This window comes from Argopecten irradians, unplaced genomic scaffold (assembly GCF_041381155.1).
Source record: "Argopecten irradians isolate NY unplaced genomic scaffold, Ai_NY scaffold_0066, whole genome shotgun sequence".
Classification (NCBI taxonomy): Eukaryota; Metazoa; Mollusca; class Bivalvia; order Pectinida; family Pectinidae; genus Argopecten; species Argopecten irradians.
Genome location: NW_027187533.1, coordinates 45,800 through 64,220, shown reverse-complemented (window position 1 = coordinate 64,220; position 18,421 = coordinate 45,800). Strand labels below are relative to the sequence as shown.

Genomic DNA, 18,421 nt, shown 5'->3' with positions numbered 1-18,421 from the left:
GGAAGGGGAACAGAACTTGTATAAATTTTTGCACTGACCCCCCGGGGGCAGGAGGGGCGGGGCCCAAAAGGGGAAATAGAGGTAAATCCTTTAAATCGCTACTAGTCATAGAGAGTTCTGCAGGGATTGGAACCAAATTTGGCCACAAACATCCTTGGGGGAAGGGGAACAGAACTTGTATAAATTTTGGCTCTGGCCCCCCGGGGGCTGGAGGGGCGGAGCCTAATAGGGGAAATAGAGGTAAATCCTTTAAATCGCTACTAGTCACAGAGTTCCGCATGGAATGTAACCAAATTTGGCCAGAGATATCCTTGGGAGAATAAGAATTGAGTATGTATAAATTTTGGCTCTGGCCCGCCCGGGGGCAGGAGGGGCGGGGCCCAATAGGGGAAATAGAGGTAAATTCTTTAAATCGCCACTTGTCATAGAGTTATATATGGATTGTAACCAAATTTGGCCACAAACATCCTTCGGAGAAGGGGAACAGAACTTGTATAAGTTTTGGCTCTGGCCCCCCAGGGGCAGGACGGGTGGGGCCCAATAGGGGAAATAGAAGTAAATCCTATAAATTGCTACTTGTCCTAGAGTTTTGCTTGGATTGTGACCAAATTTGGCCACAAATATCCTTGGAGGAAGGGGAACAGAACTTGTATAAATTTTGGCTCTGAACCCCTGGGGGCAGGAGGGGTGGGGCCTAATAGGGGATTTAGAGGTTAATATTAAAATTCCTTCAGAAAAGAAACAATGAACCTGTATTCAGAACATTACTTGGCATTACAAACCAGGTGAGCGATACAGGCCCTCTGGGCCTCTTGTTTTTATTACTGAACACTGACTCAATAGTTAATGAATATTTTGAGTCAGACTTAATTAAAATGATGATGATAATTTCCCAATTTTTTAAAAAACACCGATAATATTTTCCCAATTTTTGCTCAGGGTCCTTTTCCCAAAATAGCTGGCAAAAACCCTGCCTATAGAGCTAGTTCAGAGCAACATATCGATCATTGCTTCTGAACATTGATTAGAAGAATGAAGTAGATATTCGATATCATCAATGTTTATAATTACATTGATAAGGATCCAATTACCTGGTATATATTATAAACCCAAGGCAGGGTTTGTACTGGGATGTTCCATAAATCTTCTCAGATAAAATGGAGTCCCCTTATGTAATTGGAATGGGGCTTTCAGAAAAGCGGTGGTGGGCCCTTTCATTTTCTTATGCTTTAATTAGTATATATAGGGACAGCTTCAACGCAAAACCCTGCCAAGGTATGTCGTTTTTTTTTTTTAATCTAGAAATGCTGAAGTCATGGATTGAATTATATCATTACTATATAAAGAAGTATTGATTTTTCGGGGTTGAAGTATTTTTCTAAATAAAAAATTGATTCTTTTTGAAGCAAAAATTGTGCATACTGAATTGATTAATGAAAAACCACTAAATCAATAACATTTGTTTTACATATGTGTAAAAATTTTCTGAGAATGTTATTTGTGTTTGTTTCAGATACTTTTGTGTACTGATCAACGAAACAGGCAGTTTGGTGTCGACGGTTCCATCAGTATATATGCACAAATGCATGACAAAATGGTGAGCTAGCCTTAATTAATTTACCTAAAAAAAAAAGTTAACATTCACCCTACAGTTCAAACACAATCTCGATCCTTGATCTTGACTTCTGGGCTGAGAAATAATCACTTGAATTGTTGCTTTTTAAATGAGGATGGAGCTACACAGTCAACCTCTCTATATATTGTCTATATCGAGAAAACATTTGTGTTAATTTTGACTTTTTTCGCATCATCGACTTTCAAACCAGACGTTTAGTATGGGATTCCCCGAAGCAACTTGTAGGGAATTTTTTTCATTTCTCCATCATATGGTTGCATGCAGTGTGTTAATAGAACAATTTAATACTAAAAGTAAAAATATGTTTATACCATTTGTGAAATGGTAGATCTAGTTGAAGAGAGTATGATTTGATTTCAAAGTGACGGGTGAGAGAACCGACAGGATATTGCACCATAATATTAATAAAATCAGCTGATCATGATCATGACGCCCTATCAATTACAGTTTAAATACCCCTCTAACTCGAACCCTGGATTCCTCGAAAATACCCCCTATTTCGTCGAACTGGTCGTATGGTCCCGACCGTTGTCCCTATATAATCTATGTAACAAAAACCCCGGATAGCTCGAACAGCTATTCGTCGAATACCCCTTATTCCTCGAACAGAAATATATCAGTTTGAGCAAAATACATAAAGTATGTACCCATGCATTCGTCGAACAAGTGTTCGGCCCTTAGATAATTGTCTTTTACCTGTGTCACACCTGACGCGCACCGATCCGTCAGGATTAATAGCTCACGTGTGTTTATACAGTGGTGGGGTTCGTTTTATCCCCAAAGTCTTTTGGTAATTAATAATGGTTTAACCAGTTGTCAGTTATTACCTTACCACTTCATCGAATCGCAAGTCGCTTTTGTTTTGATGCCAAACTTTAGTGGAATATTTCAGAAACAAGACATTTAAGAGCAATAATCGAATGTCTCTCTCGTAAGAATATTTCGCTTTAATACGGAAAATAAGGAAGATGTTGATTAGTTGTTAAATAGAAAGTACGCATTGTGTATATGTCAAATGGAAGTTGGAAGAAATCGCTGACGCTCCTGACTTTCATGTATATGGTCAATATTTTTTTTTAAAATTTCTGTGTTTGTGTGTAGGCTTTTCCAAAAGACATTAAAGCGATTACCATAATTAGTTAAGCTGCGATGTACAATATAACATTGACCCCATGTTCGAGTTTTATCAGTGCGTTCCTTATCTTTCCCAGCATATTGTTACTTCATGAACACGTGTGTAACTTACGCTTTTACAGAGTAGATATTAGGTATCGTTGTGTTGTTCAATACTATGCTGGTTAATAACTTTTTTTTTTTTTAATTTTTTATTTGTCAAAAGGCATTTCAATCAAAACATATATATATTATATACAATGTGAAGTAAACATATATAAGTATTCAAACAAGACTTCATTGATCTGCTACACATTAATTAAATAAGAGTTTGGACGAGATATTAATGTATAGGCCTAGTACTGAGTTTTATGATTGGTGAGACAGAGGAAAAGCAAGAAAAAGTAGTGGAGTGAGCTGGTAGGGAGGACTGTGATAGGAGAAAAGAGAGAGAGAGAGAGAGCAGGAGGGGGTGGGCAGGGAGTGGGGGGGGGTAATGGGTTTTAATAGTGTGGCAATCTTTAAAACTATTTGTATAATAATAAGCGTCACATCAATAATTTTTTCAAAAAACAAAAATATTTACCGTATTTTTGCGCGTATAGTGCGCACCCGCGTATAGTGCGCAGGTACGTTTTTGAGTTTCATTTTGGAAAAAAAAATATTTACAAAAAAAAATCTCAGTTTTTGTATCTTCGATCACAACATTTTGCATTGCCTCCATACACTTTTGAAGAACAAAATCAAACAGTTCTTATTGTTTATCAGTGCTTAAAACAACCTTCTGTTCATTAAAATTAACTGGCGAGAGGGAGTTTGACACGATGATTGACACTTTGTTTACACAACGGGCAGGCCTAGTTAGCTTGTGAATTGCCGGTGACACTATAAATGAGGATATCAGCAAACGATGTACATGTTTTTACAATCAAATTAATTAACCATACCTTGTGTAATTCCAAGTGATCGCCGAAGGACATTCTCTGGAGAAAGAACGCGCACGTCAGGCAATCGCTGGAACGACTCCTCTAGGAGAGAACAACGTGAGCGTTTTAAACGGTACCAGCGAACATAGTGGATCCGGAGTTCATGTCAATAAACCGACATTTCGACAACAACCGTTCACACACATAGGATACAATCCGGCTTGGTATGTGGAATGTAGGAGGATGGTCGCATTCAAATATAAGCTACAACCCAAATTCGATTTTCAGGGAAAGTGTTTTAAAGGCTTGCAATTTCGATATATTTCTGTTGTGTCGAAACTTTCTGGAAAGAGAACGACTATGCTACGATTAGCGGTTATACATGTATTCATCATAATCGTACCAATTTAGACACCAATGCCAGAAGAGGAAGCGGTGGCGTCTGCGTATTCATAAAAAAAATAGAGCTGGCCCATTCGTATAAACATGAAATATTAGACAAATCCAGGGAGGGCATATTATGGATTTAAATTTTATATTCTCTGACCAAGTATTTTTAATCTGTGTCTGTAATTTACCGCCAAAGAATCGACGAGACCTGTGGATTCCTCGTTATTCTTTTCCAACATTACTGGATCAGGTTTTTACCTACCAAACCATAGGGGATATTTATATAGCGGGCGGATTTTAACGCACGATGCGGGAATTTTATCCGATTTTGTGGAAGGTGTGGACAATATTATAGACAGAGAAGTTCTTGACACTGTAATAAACGACCATGGGTATCATTTCATTGATTTCCTGTCCGACTACAATTTTGTGATGGTCAACGGAAGAAAGGGAAAACAGAATTTCACCTGTGTATCTTCAAGAGGGCGGTCTGTATCGATTATTTACTTGTTCCACAAGAAAATCTAAATCTGGTGACAGACTTCAATATTTTTACAATGTCGGAAATATGTAATTTATTTAACTTTGATGAGGAAAACACGTCTGATCATTCGTTGATATCGTTTTCTATCAAAACTAGCACTATACGGCACCAGGTAGAGGCGGTGTCCGGAACCGGAACTGATACCACAAGCTACAAATACAACACCAGGAATATACCGGAAGACTTTATGTTAGATCACGAGGCTATGTTATCCATTTTATCGACTATAGACACTATTGAAGAAGCCATTGAACACAATAATGACATGAATACAGCATATAAAAGTTTTATAGACCTTATACATGGTGAAATGAAAAACAAACTTCCTAAAGTGCAATCAAATCGTCACAGGAAAGGCAACAACATGTTAACCAAAAGAAAACCATATTGGAACAGTGATTTAAAGAGACTATGGCAGATAAGGTGTGATAGTGAACGCGAATGGCTCAACAATAAAACGTGTTCAAATCGTCTAAGAAAACAACTTCGCGCAACATATATAAACGACAGGAAAACATTTGACCGGGCGCTACGGCGCGAAAAAACGTCGCTTTCAGATGTTTAAGCAACAGGAACTATCAGATCTAAGCAAAAATTCGCCCAAAGATTTATGGAAAAAAATCGGTCAACTGGGAATCTCCAATGATCGTCAAAAATCTGTTCCCCACAAAGTTTTAGACGCCGACGGTAATGTCATCACGGACGATGAACAGATTCTTAGAGAATGGCATGACGTGTATAAAGATCTGTACAATGTATCGTCAGACTCGCACGTAACATATTCTGTGGATTATCTTCGTCGGTCGCTGGGCCCAGTGCTGGATACAGACACTTCAGCTTTAAACAACCCTATTACTTTTAAGGAAGTTGAGGACTCTGTATACAGAGCTAAAACTCAACAAGGCTGCAGGTATGGACGATATTCAAAGCGCTGTACTAAGAAATCCAGCCTGTATCGACATACTTCACAGGATAATATGTAAATGCGTTCCGGTCAGGTTTAGTTCCGGACATATGGGGTGAGAGTATTATATAACTCCTATATTAAAAGCCGGGAAAGATCCAATGGACCCACTCAGTTACAGAGGAATTTCGCTCCTATCTATTCCATGTAAGATATACGCGGATATACTAAATCAGGCGGTTATATGACTGGCTGGAAGTGAACAATATCCTTGTCGACGAGCAAAACGGTTTTAGGAAACATCGCAGCTGTCTTGATCACCAATATGCCCTTTATAACATACTCAACAATCGTAAAATACGGAAACAATCAACATTCGTCTGTTTCGTGGATATGAAAAAGGCTTTCGATAGTATTAATAGAGATCTGTTATGGTTAAAACTAAAACATCTTGGAATAGACGGAACATTTCTACGAGCAATCCAATCCCTTTATGTAAATAATGTTAGCAGGGTGAAGGTTAACAGGAAGTTTACAGAACCATTCGAGGTTTTAAATGGACTTAAACAAGGCTGTAAAGCCTCTCCGACACTTTTCTCTATCTTCATCAATGACTTGGCAAAGGACATAAATTCGCTTAGTTGTGGTGTTCATATAGACGACACGATAGTTTCAATACTTCTGTATGCAGACGACATAGCCATTATAGCTCCGAATGAAACTTTAATGCAAAAGATGCTCGACAAACTGTCGGAATGGTGTAGTAAATGGAAATTATATATCAACAAAGACAAAACCAACGTAGTTCATTTTCGTAACCCCGCTTCGCCACTAACACAATTCAAATTCAGATGCGGTGATGCCAACATTGACATTTGTTCTAAATACAAATATTTAGGTTTATGGTTCCAGGAACATCTAGATCTACATCACGCGGTACGCGAACTGTGTAAGTCAGCGAGTAGGGCCCTTTATGCCCTTTACGCAAAGTTTAGTCACGCGGGAGGTATGACACACTCGATTTATTCAAAACTTTTCAACTCTATAGTGGAACCAATAACTTACTTCGCGAGTGGACTATGGGGCATCAATTCATACAGAGAAGTAACTGTACTTCAAAACAAAGATTGTCGATATTTCCTTGGAGCATCACAACACTCCAGTAACTTGGCCACTAGAGGCGACATGGGCTGGACATCCACTACTACTAAACAGTCAGTTGAAGTTTTAAGACTTTATTTGAAAATTACAAATACGGATAGTGATAGAACGGTTAGTAAAATCCATAAATGGTCCAGATGTCTTCGTAATTCGTGGGATTCACGTGTACATGATTTAATAGTGAAGAATAACTTAATGGATGTATTTACAACACAGAACTCGGTTCCGTGGAAGATGGGGAAAATTAAAGAAAGATTATATAACACGGATGCCGATAGTTGGCAAATTCAATTGTGGAACGACAAAGGAAATGTTAATGGTAACAAACTACGACTTTATAGAACATTTAAATATGAGCCAACAACAAGTGACTATGTAAAATGTGTTAGATATAGAGAAAGGAGGGGCCTATTATGTAATTTAAGATGTGGATCGACTTTCTTTGGAAATCGAAAAGGGTCGGCATGATACCAGGCCGATAGTGCCAGTAAACGATAGGATTTGTAAACTTTGTTTATCAAACGAGGTTGAGGACGAAATCCATTTTTTTAACACAATGTGAGTTTTATAATGATTTACGATGGCCTCTTTTAGCTGATGCTCAGAAATATGTTGATTTTAATATCATGGACAATCTTAACCAATTTAAATACCTTATTGATAATTCTCCTCCAAATCTACTATCAAATCAACTTTATGCAATGTGGAGGAGGAGAAGTAACTTTTTGTAAATTTTATATCCTGTAAAATAACGTGGCTATATACTAACCATTTTTAATAGCATGGGACAGCCTTACCTTGTTATCTTTTAGTATGTAACATTTTAGACTATTCCGTTTTATGTAATTACTTGTATATATATAGTGTCTAAGTAAGCCATCATTGGCTGGACATGTCTTACATTTGATGTAGTATTACTTTTATGAAATGTTTTTACATGTAGGTTGTAAGATGTTTGACACTTTAATAAAACAATTGAATTGAATTGATTGAATTGGTATCAATCAAGTCTATTGTGTATCTGATAGGCATTTAGATTTAATCATTGTCCAAGATATTAGCTGGAAAGCCGACTGAGTAGGCTAATCAACCACAGGTGGCCGCCATATTTGATTACTGACTGCACGCTTCTGTATTCTCAATTATTTCAATTAGTATTGAAATCAGGATGATATCTTACAGAACCATTTCAAAAGATAGTAATAAGAGTAAATTGTACAGTCATACCATCATTTATAGTGCCGATTGGTCAGTGTTAAAGTAGGAAGGTTTTAGTTTCGTATTTAATTTGCTGGCTCTGCATGTGGGATTACACTCACATTCCGCAAAACATTTGCAAGTTCAAAATAAAGTTTTCACATGCTGGAGAAACTTATTTATAAGGTAATCTGTCTAGTGTGACGAATTAATTACACACTTATACATCGTTTCAAGCTCCAGGCTATATTCATTTAGCCATTTAGATTTGGAGATACCTTACTGAATATTCACGATCGTAACATGAATCCGGTCATGAACACACGTGCTCTTAAAACGAACTTTCAAGGAATTAAAGATAAAAATTTCAAGAAATGTTTTCCTTTTATATTGAATATATGCATTGACCACTGACTTAAAGATCCAAGTATTTAATCATAATTAATTATTTCACGACAACGTGTACAAAATGTTACTGCATAGCTCGCGGGACCTGCCGGTCGGTGATCATAACCCAGGACCTGGCCATGCCTTGTACCTGCGTATAGTGCGCACCCCCAACTTTTCACTTGATAAAATTATGAAAAAAAGTGCGCACTATATACGCAAAAATACGGTAAGTGATGGGAAAGTTAATAACATGAATAAAAAGTTGATGTTGGTATATGAACAAAAAACAACAAAAAAAAAAAAAAAAAAACGTCAAGGTTAAGCCAGGTTTACTATTTTCATTCACTTTTTCCATTCAAAATTTAATTTCTCTATATAAGCTTGATCTTTTCCGTATGCGATATGTTTCTGTACAGCATGGAGATCTTTGATACCAATCTCATTACATTCAAAGAATTTTGAAAACATCTAGTTCTATAAATATACTGTTTAATCACAAGGATAATTTCATTATCAATCCTGTTGTATATACCATTTTGTCTAAAAAGTCCAAAAAGCATTGTTTCTTTATTGATAGAGAATGGTAAGTAAAGGATATCCAGTAGACACTCAAAATCAGTTAAAAAAGCTTGTACTTCGGTACATTCCCAAAAAATATGAGTAATTGTCTCCCTTTCTACAGAGCAGAACAGAAAGAACTGAGTTCAATTGTTTAATAAACTTATCGTCAGGATTGGGTAAAGAGATAAAAAGATGATTCAATTGTGAAATAAGGAGTGATTTAATTAGTGTGATTTTACCAAGAGGTGTGAGACTTTTTTACCCCATCCCTTAATTAAACTCTTAATTTTAACTAGCTTTTTATCATAATTCAGTTTCGGAATTTTGTGCAGGTCTACATGAAAATCAATGCCAAGAAGTGTAAAGGTATTGACGCCCCATTTTAAGTGTAAGTCAGGAAGAAGTGTATCTGCGCTATATTTTTTACTACCTATCCAGATTACCTGGTCAATAACTTTATATTGTGTATTTATTTTGTAAATGTGTTAAATGATTTTTGTTAATTAAATCATCGAAATTGTACGTATACACATTGCCTGTTTTAACCAATATGGTACCACGTTTGACGATCGTTTACATTTGATTTACTTTGTCGTCAGTATTTTCAAACCCTCATTTTATTTAATACATATTTTTTTTCAACTTGATATTGCTATCAAAAACACTTTCATAAAAAATCCAAATACGGTAATTAAAATGTCATTGCAATGTATTGTTTGTCTTAGGGAGACCGGACATTTTGACTGTCAACGGTCGATCATGACCAACCTCGGATGAGTCGAATACCCTGTATTCCTCAAATTATTGATATGGTCCGGGATCCCCTGCTGTTCGAGTTATAGGGGTTTTACTGTATATTGTATGGGTAACCACATGACGGCTCTCTGCCAATCATTTGTAGACATTTCTCTCCAGAGGTGTGATGATATAAAGTAAATTGTACATGTTGACAACTTGACATGCAAATTTGTTCAGTTTTCCATATATACAGTGGCTACAGTTGCACATAATTAGCCCTTTCTTTGATAAAATTCCCCCAACCCATTGAAGCCCTTTCTTTGATAAAATTCTCCTACCCAGTAAAGGGCTTACACTACACGCTACAGCTATATTTGCCTAAATTGCCTATGCAATCAAGATCAATAATATATAAATACAAGTGCAGTTCTAAGATGGCGACAATCTGTACATTGACACTTGGCTAAGTCTGAAGATCAATATGAGACATATGACTGACAGACAGGCTGCTAAATTTAGACTACAAGCATTAGTCCTGGTCATTGTGATACAGGTTTTTCACTTATCATAATCAGAAAGGTAAATCCACTTGTCCAAACTTCAAAGCATGTAGATTGTAGACCCAGAAACTTGATATCAGCTTGCTATTTATAGTAGCATATGCTGAGAAGGGTACCTAATGCAAGCTTGTTGAATGAATGACCTTGACCTTCATTCAAGGCCGCATCACAGGGTCAAAATATGCTAAGATCTTTTAATCAAGCTCTTATCTTTGACTAAGTGGGCAACCAAATTTGTGACTTTTCAAAATGAAAAAGTATGAACCAGTCTCAAATTGACCTATATTGGAAAAAAAAATATTTACAAACAAAATCTCAGTTTTTGTATCTTAGTTCAAAACATTTTGCATTGACTCCAAACACTCTTGAAGAACAAAATCAAACGGTTCTTATTGTTAATCAGTGCTTAAAACAACCTTCTGTTCATTAACATTAACTGGCGAGAGGAGTTTGACACGATGATTGACACTATGTTTACACAACGACAGGCCTAGTTAGCTTGTTCATTGCCGGTGACACTATAATGAGGATCTCAACAACGATGTTTTTACAATCAAATAATTAATCATACCTTGTGTAATTCCAAGTGGTATCAATCAAGTCTATTGTGTATCTGATAGGCATTTAGATTTAATTATTGTCCAAGATATTAGCTGGAAAGCCGACTGAGTAGGCAAATCAACCACAGGTGGCCGCCATATTTGAGTACTGACTTCACACTTTCGTATTCTGATTTATTTCAATTAGTATTGAAATCAGGATGTGATCTTATTACAGAACCATTTCAAAAGATGGTAATTAGAGTAAATTGTACAGTCATACCATTATTTATAGTGCCGACTGGTCAGTGTTAATGTAAGAAGGTTTTACTTTCGTATTTAATTTGCTGGCTTTGCATGGGGCGATTACACTCACTTTCGTAAGCATTTGCAAGTTTTGCATATTTATAAGGTAATCTGTTTAATGTGACGAATCAATTACACACATATACTTCGTTTCAAGCTCCAGACTATAATCATTTAGCCATTTAGATTTGGAGATACCTTACTGAAGATTCACAATCGTAACATTTGTCCGGTCATGAACACATGTGCTCCCAAAACGGACATTCAAGGAATTAAAGATAGAAATTTCAAGTGATGTTTTCCTTTTATATTGAATATATGCATTGATCACTGACTTAAAGATCCAAGTATTAAATCATAACCATATCACGACAACATATACAAAATGTTACTGCACTCTTTAGCTGGGACCTGCCGGTCGGTGATCATGACCCAGGACCTGGCCATGCCTTGTACCTGCGTATAGTGCGCACCCCAACTTTTGACTTGATAATTTATGAAAAAAAGTGCGCACTATACGCGCAAAAATACGGTATGCACCAGGTATATATCACTGTACGTAGCAAGCCTAGCTATATATATAGGTGAGACATTGTTCCCTGGTATACTATTTAAATTATAGTTTGTGTATACGTATTATAAGTACATTTTTGGCGAGGGTCACCTCGCCATTGTGATCGTGGTTGCAAAATTCTCTTACAGTCAATTTCCTCAAAATGATTGGCTTAAAAATTGCTCGCAGATACTAGCGCTCCTAGAGGCAGTGTATTCAACAACTTTAATTTTACCGGGAATTTTAAATAGCAAATTTTGAATATGAAAGTTACTGAAATAAGCGTATCTGTAACGTTGAAATAGGAATAGTATATTACGGCTTTCATATCCTTACTATATATATATATATATATATATACACTATCCAAAAGATCTTCTGTTTGAAAATTTTCACCTGAATTGTTTACAAAGTATCTAGACTTTTCGTCCCCAAAATGGTGTTTACAATGAATGAAGACGTTTGTAATTTGAATCAAATTTGTCTCGGAGCAAATACATTTCATGGCGAAATGGAGATCACGGCTGTGTTATGGCACATGGCCTTACTACAGTGGAAGAAAGACAACTCTAACAAAATTTTGGACAAACTTGGTCTACTGATAAAATAGCACGTGACAGACGGTGAACATTTTGTAAATGTCCAACGTGGCGTAATCTTAAAACTAACGGCAGTTAATAAGGTATGAATATTTACCACATCCATAATTATCGATAATTTCATAAGGACATGTATAAATATAAGATTATATCTATATACTAAAGCACGTTCAGAGATTACCACTAAACCATACTTTTAAAACATTTTAGTTATTTTCACCACAGGAGCTTGACGTTCTGATCATATATACATACAGCATATTCATTAAACTAGGTAATACGAAGTAAATTTTTTGCCGAATGACATAAATCATATATGGAATGTTCATATAACTCGAAGTGATATTTTTAGGTCACCTGAGACGAAGTCTCAAGTGACCTATTCTAATCGCCTTTTGTCCGTCGTCGTGCGTCGTCCGTCGTGCGTCGTCCGTCGTATGTCCGTAAACAATTTACATTTTCGTCTTCTTCTCCAAAACTGCTGAAGCAATTTCAATGAAATTTTGCACAAACCTTCTAAGGCATAAGGCCAATCAAAATTGTGAATTATATGGTCCCCACCCCCCAGGGGGCTGTGGGAGGGGCCAAAAGGGGTAAAATTGAGTAAAATTTCAAAAATCTTCTTCTCTACTCACAGATGTGGTAGAATCAAATACTATTCATAGATAGAAAGGTATTAAGGTCCTTTACAAAAATTGTGAATTATATGACCCTGGGGTCTCTAGTTTCCCCCTGGGGAGGGGGTTAAGTTTACTATAGTTTATATTGGGAAAACACATTTTTGTGCATTATTTGGTCATTTGTGATAGGAAATGAGTCAAATGTTGTCAGAATTATCAGTATGAGATGGCCATTTAATCCTATTAACAAATTTTCTATGACTGACCCCCAGGGGCCTTAGGGGTGGGGTCAAAAGGGGTCAAATAGGCTAAAACTTCAAAAATCTTCTTCTGAAATTCTGGAAATGGTAGAATCAAATACTTTTCATAAATAGAAAGGTTTTAAGGTCCTTTACAAAAATTGTGAATTATATGACCCTGGGGTCTCACGATTCCCCCTGGGGAGGGGGTCAAGTTTACTATAGTTTATATAGGGAAAACACATTTATGAGCATGTTTTGCTCAATTTTCATTGGAAACGAGTCAAACTTGGTTAGAATTATTAGCCTGAGATAGCATTTTAATATCATTTCCATATTGGTCCAGGCCGACCCCCTGGGGGCAGGGGGGCGGGGCCAAAAATGGTCAGATAGGCTAAAACTTCAAAAATATTCTTTTTAAAATTCTGGAAATGGTATAATCAAATACACTTTATAGATGAAAAGGTCTTAAAGTTTGTTTATAAAAATTGTAAATTATATGACCCTGGGGTGTCCTGTTTCCCCTTGGGGAGGGGGTCAAGTTTACTATAGTTTATATGGGAAAAACACGTTAATGAGCATTTTTTGCTCAATTTTCATAGGAAATGAGTCAAACTTGTTTAGAATTATAAGCCTGAGATAGCATTTTAATATCATATCCACATTGGTCCTGGCCGACCCCCTGGGGGCAGATGGGCGGGGCAAAAAAAGGGTCAAATAGGCTAAAACTTCAAAAATCTTCTAAAATTCTGGATATAGTAGAATCAAATAATTATAGATGGAAAGGTCTTAAGGTGTTTTATAAAAATTGTGAATTATATGACCTTGGGGTCTCACATTACCCCCTGGGGAGGGGTCAAGTTTACTTTAGTTTATATAGGGAAAACACATTTATGAGCATGTTTTGCTCAATTTTCATTGGAAACGAGTCAAACTTGGTTAGAATTATTAGCCTGAGATAGCATTTTAATATCATATCCACATTGGTCCTGGCCGACCCCCTGGGGCAGAGGGGCGAGGCAAAAAAAGGGTCAAATAGGCTAAAACTTCAAAAATCTTCTAAAATTCAGGATATAGTAGAATCAAATAATTATAGATGGAAAGGTCTTAAGGTGTTTTATAAAAATTGTGAATTATATGACCTTGGGGTCTCACATTACCCCCTGGGGAGGGGTCAAGTTTACTTTAGTTTATATAGGGAAAACACATTTATGAGCATGTTTTGCTCAATTTTCATTGGAAACGAGTCAAACTTGGTTAGAATTATTAGCCTGAGATAGCATTTTAATATCATATCCACATTGGTCCTGGCCGACCCCCTGGGGCAGAGGGGCGAGGCAAAAAAAGGGTCAAATAGGCTAAAACTTCAAAAATCTTCTAAAATTCAGGATATAGTAGAATCAAATAATTATAGATGGAAAGGTCTTAAGGTGTTTTATAAAAATTGTGAATTATATGACCTTGGGATCTCACATTACCCCCTGGGGAGGGGTCAAGTTTACTTTAGTTTATATAGGAAAAACATATTTGTGAACATTATTTGCCCAATTTTCGTAGGAAATTAGTCAAACTTGATTAGAATTATAAGCCTAAGATATAGCATTTTAACATCCATATCCGTCATCGATGACCCCCTGGGGGACCAGAGGAGCAGGACCAAACAGGGTCAAAATGATTAAAATTTCAAAAATACCTCTAAGTTCACAGGTTTGATGGAAGCAAATACTCTTCATAGTCTTAAAAGTCAAATTTATAAATCACTGACCAACTTCAAGGCCCAGCATATAGTGTTTATATGTCTTAATTTGTTTCATTATTTGTTTCATTATATATTCTAACTCAGGTGACCGTTAAGGCCCATGGGCCTCTTGTTTGAACTACTAGATCGACAAAAATGTCGATTTCTTTTTCATAATTCTTCCGTAAAACGGCACTTAAAAAGCTTTTTCAATCTGTAAAAATGTAGAGAAAACTGTTAATTGTTTAGCAATTATCCTGAGTTATATTTTACCAACAAGCATCAGAGATTAGCAATTAAAACTTACATAAACATATTCCCGACTCTCACTTGCATTGTGTGATCACTCGAGCGGAACTAATCTCTACCACCTGGCACAGTCTTACAAATGCAATCGCACAAAAGCCCACATGATCACTGTTTTTATTGCGATTACATCTTAGGGTGTGAACAATGTTAGTTTTTTTTTAATCTTTTTACTCAACAAAATAGACTTTACGCTTTTCATGATCAGCACCATCATTTTCTGTATAACTTATTAATTTACCACTGTACCCATGCATATGATACGTGTGTATATTTATACTTCTTTGTGCACATTATATAACATCTGATATATTACAATAAATTTATGAAGGACAAAACTCTTACATGTAAGAACAGGAGGACTGAAGAACAGCGGGAATTAAACTTCAATAATATTTCCTCTATGCTGGTATTGCTATTTATGTTTAAAATGTTTAATTATATGATATTAGCATTTTCAGTAATTACTCTGTTAATATATTTATTGTTTCCTTATGTTTTACAAAATGTCAGCATGCATGCATCATTTCAACTGGAAACAGTCTAGGAGAAAGAATTGTGTGAACAAAAAGAAGTAATTTTCAACTGTGGAAGCTTAATATTGTAATCATTTTCAATCCGAAAATAATTACTATCACCATCTTCAAATTCCTTATTGTGAATTTAACTGTAATATGATTTACGCATATACCTGATATTTGCTTATATTCTATGACATATACATGCTTGAAATGAAATGAATAAATAAATGATTATTTAAAATTTAAAACACAATATGACATTAGCTGTTTATATTTTTTGTCAAAACCATATTAAGCTTATCGTTCATAACACACTAATCATCACCTTCGAGACAATTTAATGAAAATCAATTAAACATTAATTTGTATAACACAGGTCGTCTTATGTTTTCCCCGCCTTGACTATCAATGTTCCCTGATCACTCTGAAAGTATTGATTTTACCTTTTTTCGGTCACCACATGAACTGCCTTTAAATCAATTACACCAATGAGACATACATTTACTACATTCATTATAACACTGTAAGGCAATTCTGTAAGAGCAGCGAACATTGTTGATTTACCTTGAATATCTACATGCACAGTATGGTACCATAGTAACAGGAGAGGAGAAAATGTAGCAGCAAGACCGGGATTCGATCCCGGGACTCTCTGAACACTAGCTGAGTGCTCTACCGACTGAACTACCTGGTCATCGATAATCGACCCAGTCCAGTCCCGCTACACTCCTCCCACCTTTTTTGAATACATATATACGAGACCCTTTCAAACAGCACAGCCGTTGGTTATTTAGTTGGGTGCCAATTCTGTAACAGGAGAGAAGAAAATGTAGCTCTTCCGACTGAGCTACCTGATCACCGATAATCAACCCAGTCTGATCCCGCTACAAATATTTATCTGGTTATTTTTATCTCCCTTCCTATTTTCAATCTACCTTTATGACTTAGAATCTTACCTGGTGGAAAAGAATATTTTGTCTTACAAATCTTGACAAATTATGCACACTGTGATTGTTGCAAGCTAAACTACGTATCCGCTAGCTGATTGCTGTTGATTGTTAATGATCTCAAACACACTAATTACTTATTGTGCCAATTTAAGTAAATATATTCTACTCTTTTCAAATATTCCTGATTACTTTTCATGTGTAATATCTTAAAACATTGACATGTGCACGGAGTACTGCGGACCAGATATAAATATTATATAAATTTCAATTATAAATATTTCAGTTTCAGGTTACGGTGGCCAATAAAGGAAAACAAACACAATGCAGTTTTCATATGTTATTTCTTCTAAATATATAAAATTTTTTTTGCAAGTTGTCAAGCATTTATGGGGAACATTTTGCATTGAAATTGTCACCTTCATACATCGGTTTTGGGACTCCCTGGACATTGTTTTTGATGCGCTAAATATACTGATAGTAGATTTTTTAAGCATTTTCAGCCCTAAAAAGTACCTGCGCAAATTATACCAGTTTTTACGGTATATGATATTGGAATATATCCCAAACTTTTTATCATATTATTTGCCAATAACACTGTTATGTTATCAGAAATATCTGATGGTCTACAACAAATGTTACATGAATTTTAACAATATTGCATAACATGGAAATTAGAACTTAATATCAGAAAAATAAAAATTGTGATATCTCAAAATCGTACAAAATTGATGTATGGAATACAGAATTAGATTATAAGAATTGTTTACATATCTAGGTACAGAAAATAATGTTAATGGTACGTTTTAAAGGGAAAAACAACACCAGTTGATGTTATGGAAAACGAAATACACTTGAATGACAGTTTTATATACTATCAAGGATTTAAATAAAAATGTAGAAAATTCATTGTTTTTGTACATATCTTCAGGTACAGAAAAAGTTAATTGTTGAAGTTCGTAGCGTTTTTTTAAAGAAAGGTTAAAAGTAAAAACACCTGCTGAGGACAAACAAATTCTATATTTAAGACATTTTGACATAGAAAAGTTTGCCTCTTGTCTTTCTCTGCTGCAAAACAATACTTGTCAACTGATACTGTGGTCCCAGGAACTTGATGACAATAGTTATTAAGAATGGATATTTTCATTAACATCAAATTAACAAGGAAAATGCTAAAGGTGTTAAAAAAATCATTTGACATATAACATCATAGGAAATATTAGAATGGGCTTCCAAGATTTTAGTATGTGTCTCTTATTTTACACCTTGGTGTCCAATGAATCCTCAAAAGTCCAAACTGGAAGGAACACCAGCCAAATTTATTTCTTATTGCACAAAACTACAGTAGTATTGACCTTAGAAATATATTCCTCCTATCCTCGAGACCGAGCCATTTAGTACTTTCAGTACTTTGATTATTATTTCCATAGAAGGTACATGTTATTGATAGTTTTCAATGTATGTTAACAATTTTGACGACAATTAAGGCTTACATACTTATCAAGAGAGAAGACACTCCTTAATTCTTTAGTACAATTTTTATCTGGAATATCAATATCCGATGAGCCACATGGCACATGTGTATTGTATTGTTATATATAATCAGACTGGAAATAGTGATGTTTTCTGTGACTCATTATATTAACTAAAGCCCCATTGTGGTTTTGTCATATTTTTTTATTGTAAAAAAGTACTAAATTTTGCCTACTGATAGATAAAAATTGTAACCTAATGCATTATGGTGATATTAGTTAATGAAAAATACAATAAGACTTTTATTATAGATAGGTTTCTTTATAAACTAAATCCAATATCCGATCCATATGTGTGAAATTATTTAAAAAAAATAGTTATAGTTCTCTTGGCGTGTACATCCGTCAAATCGAATGTATAGTTTTCTTTTTAATTAAAATTAGTACATGGGAAATGTGGT

General features: G+C 35.5%; 1 protein-coding gene across 1 annotated transcript in view; it reads left to right on the top strand.

Annotated features, from left to right (window-relative positions):
- The first annotated feature begins 1,537 nt into the window (after positions 1–1,537).
- Positions 1,538–18,421, top strand: part of LOC138311623 (phosphatidylinositol-3,5-bisphosphate 3-phosphatase MTMR3-like) — a 35,958-nt gene continuing 19,074 nt past the window's right edge. Inside the window, exon 1 of the mRNA XM_069252897.1 lies at positions 1,538–1,597. Within this exon, the coding sequence (XP_069108998.1) occupies positions 1,583–1,597 (15 nt within the window). The 5' untranslated portion in view covers positions 1,538–1,582. The remainder of the gene's footprint in view (positions 1,598–18,421) is intronic.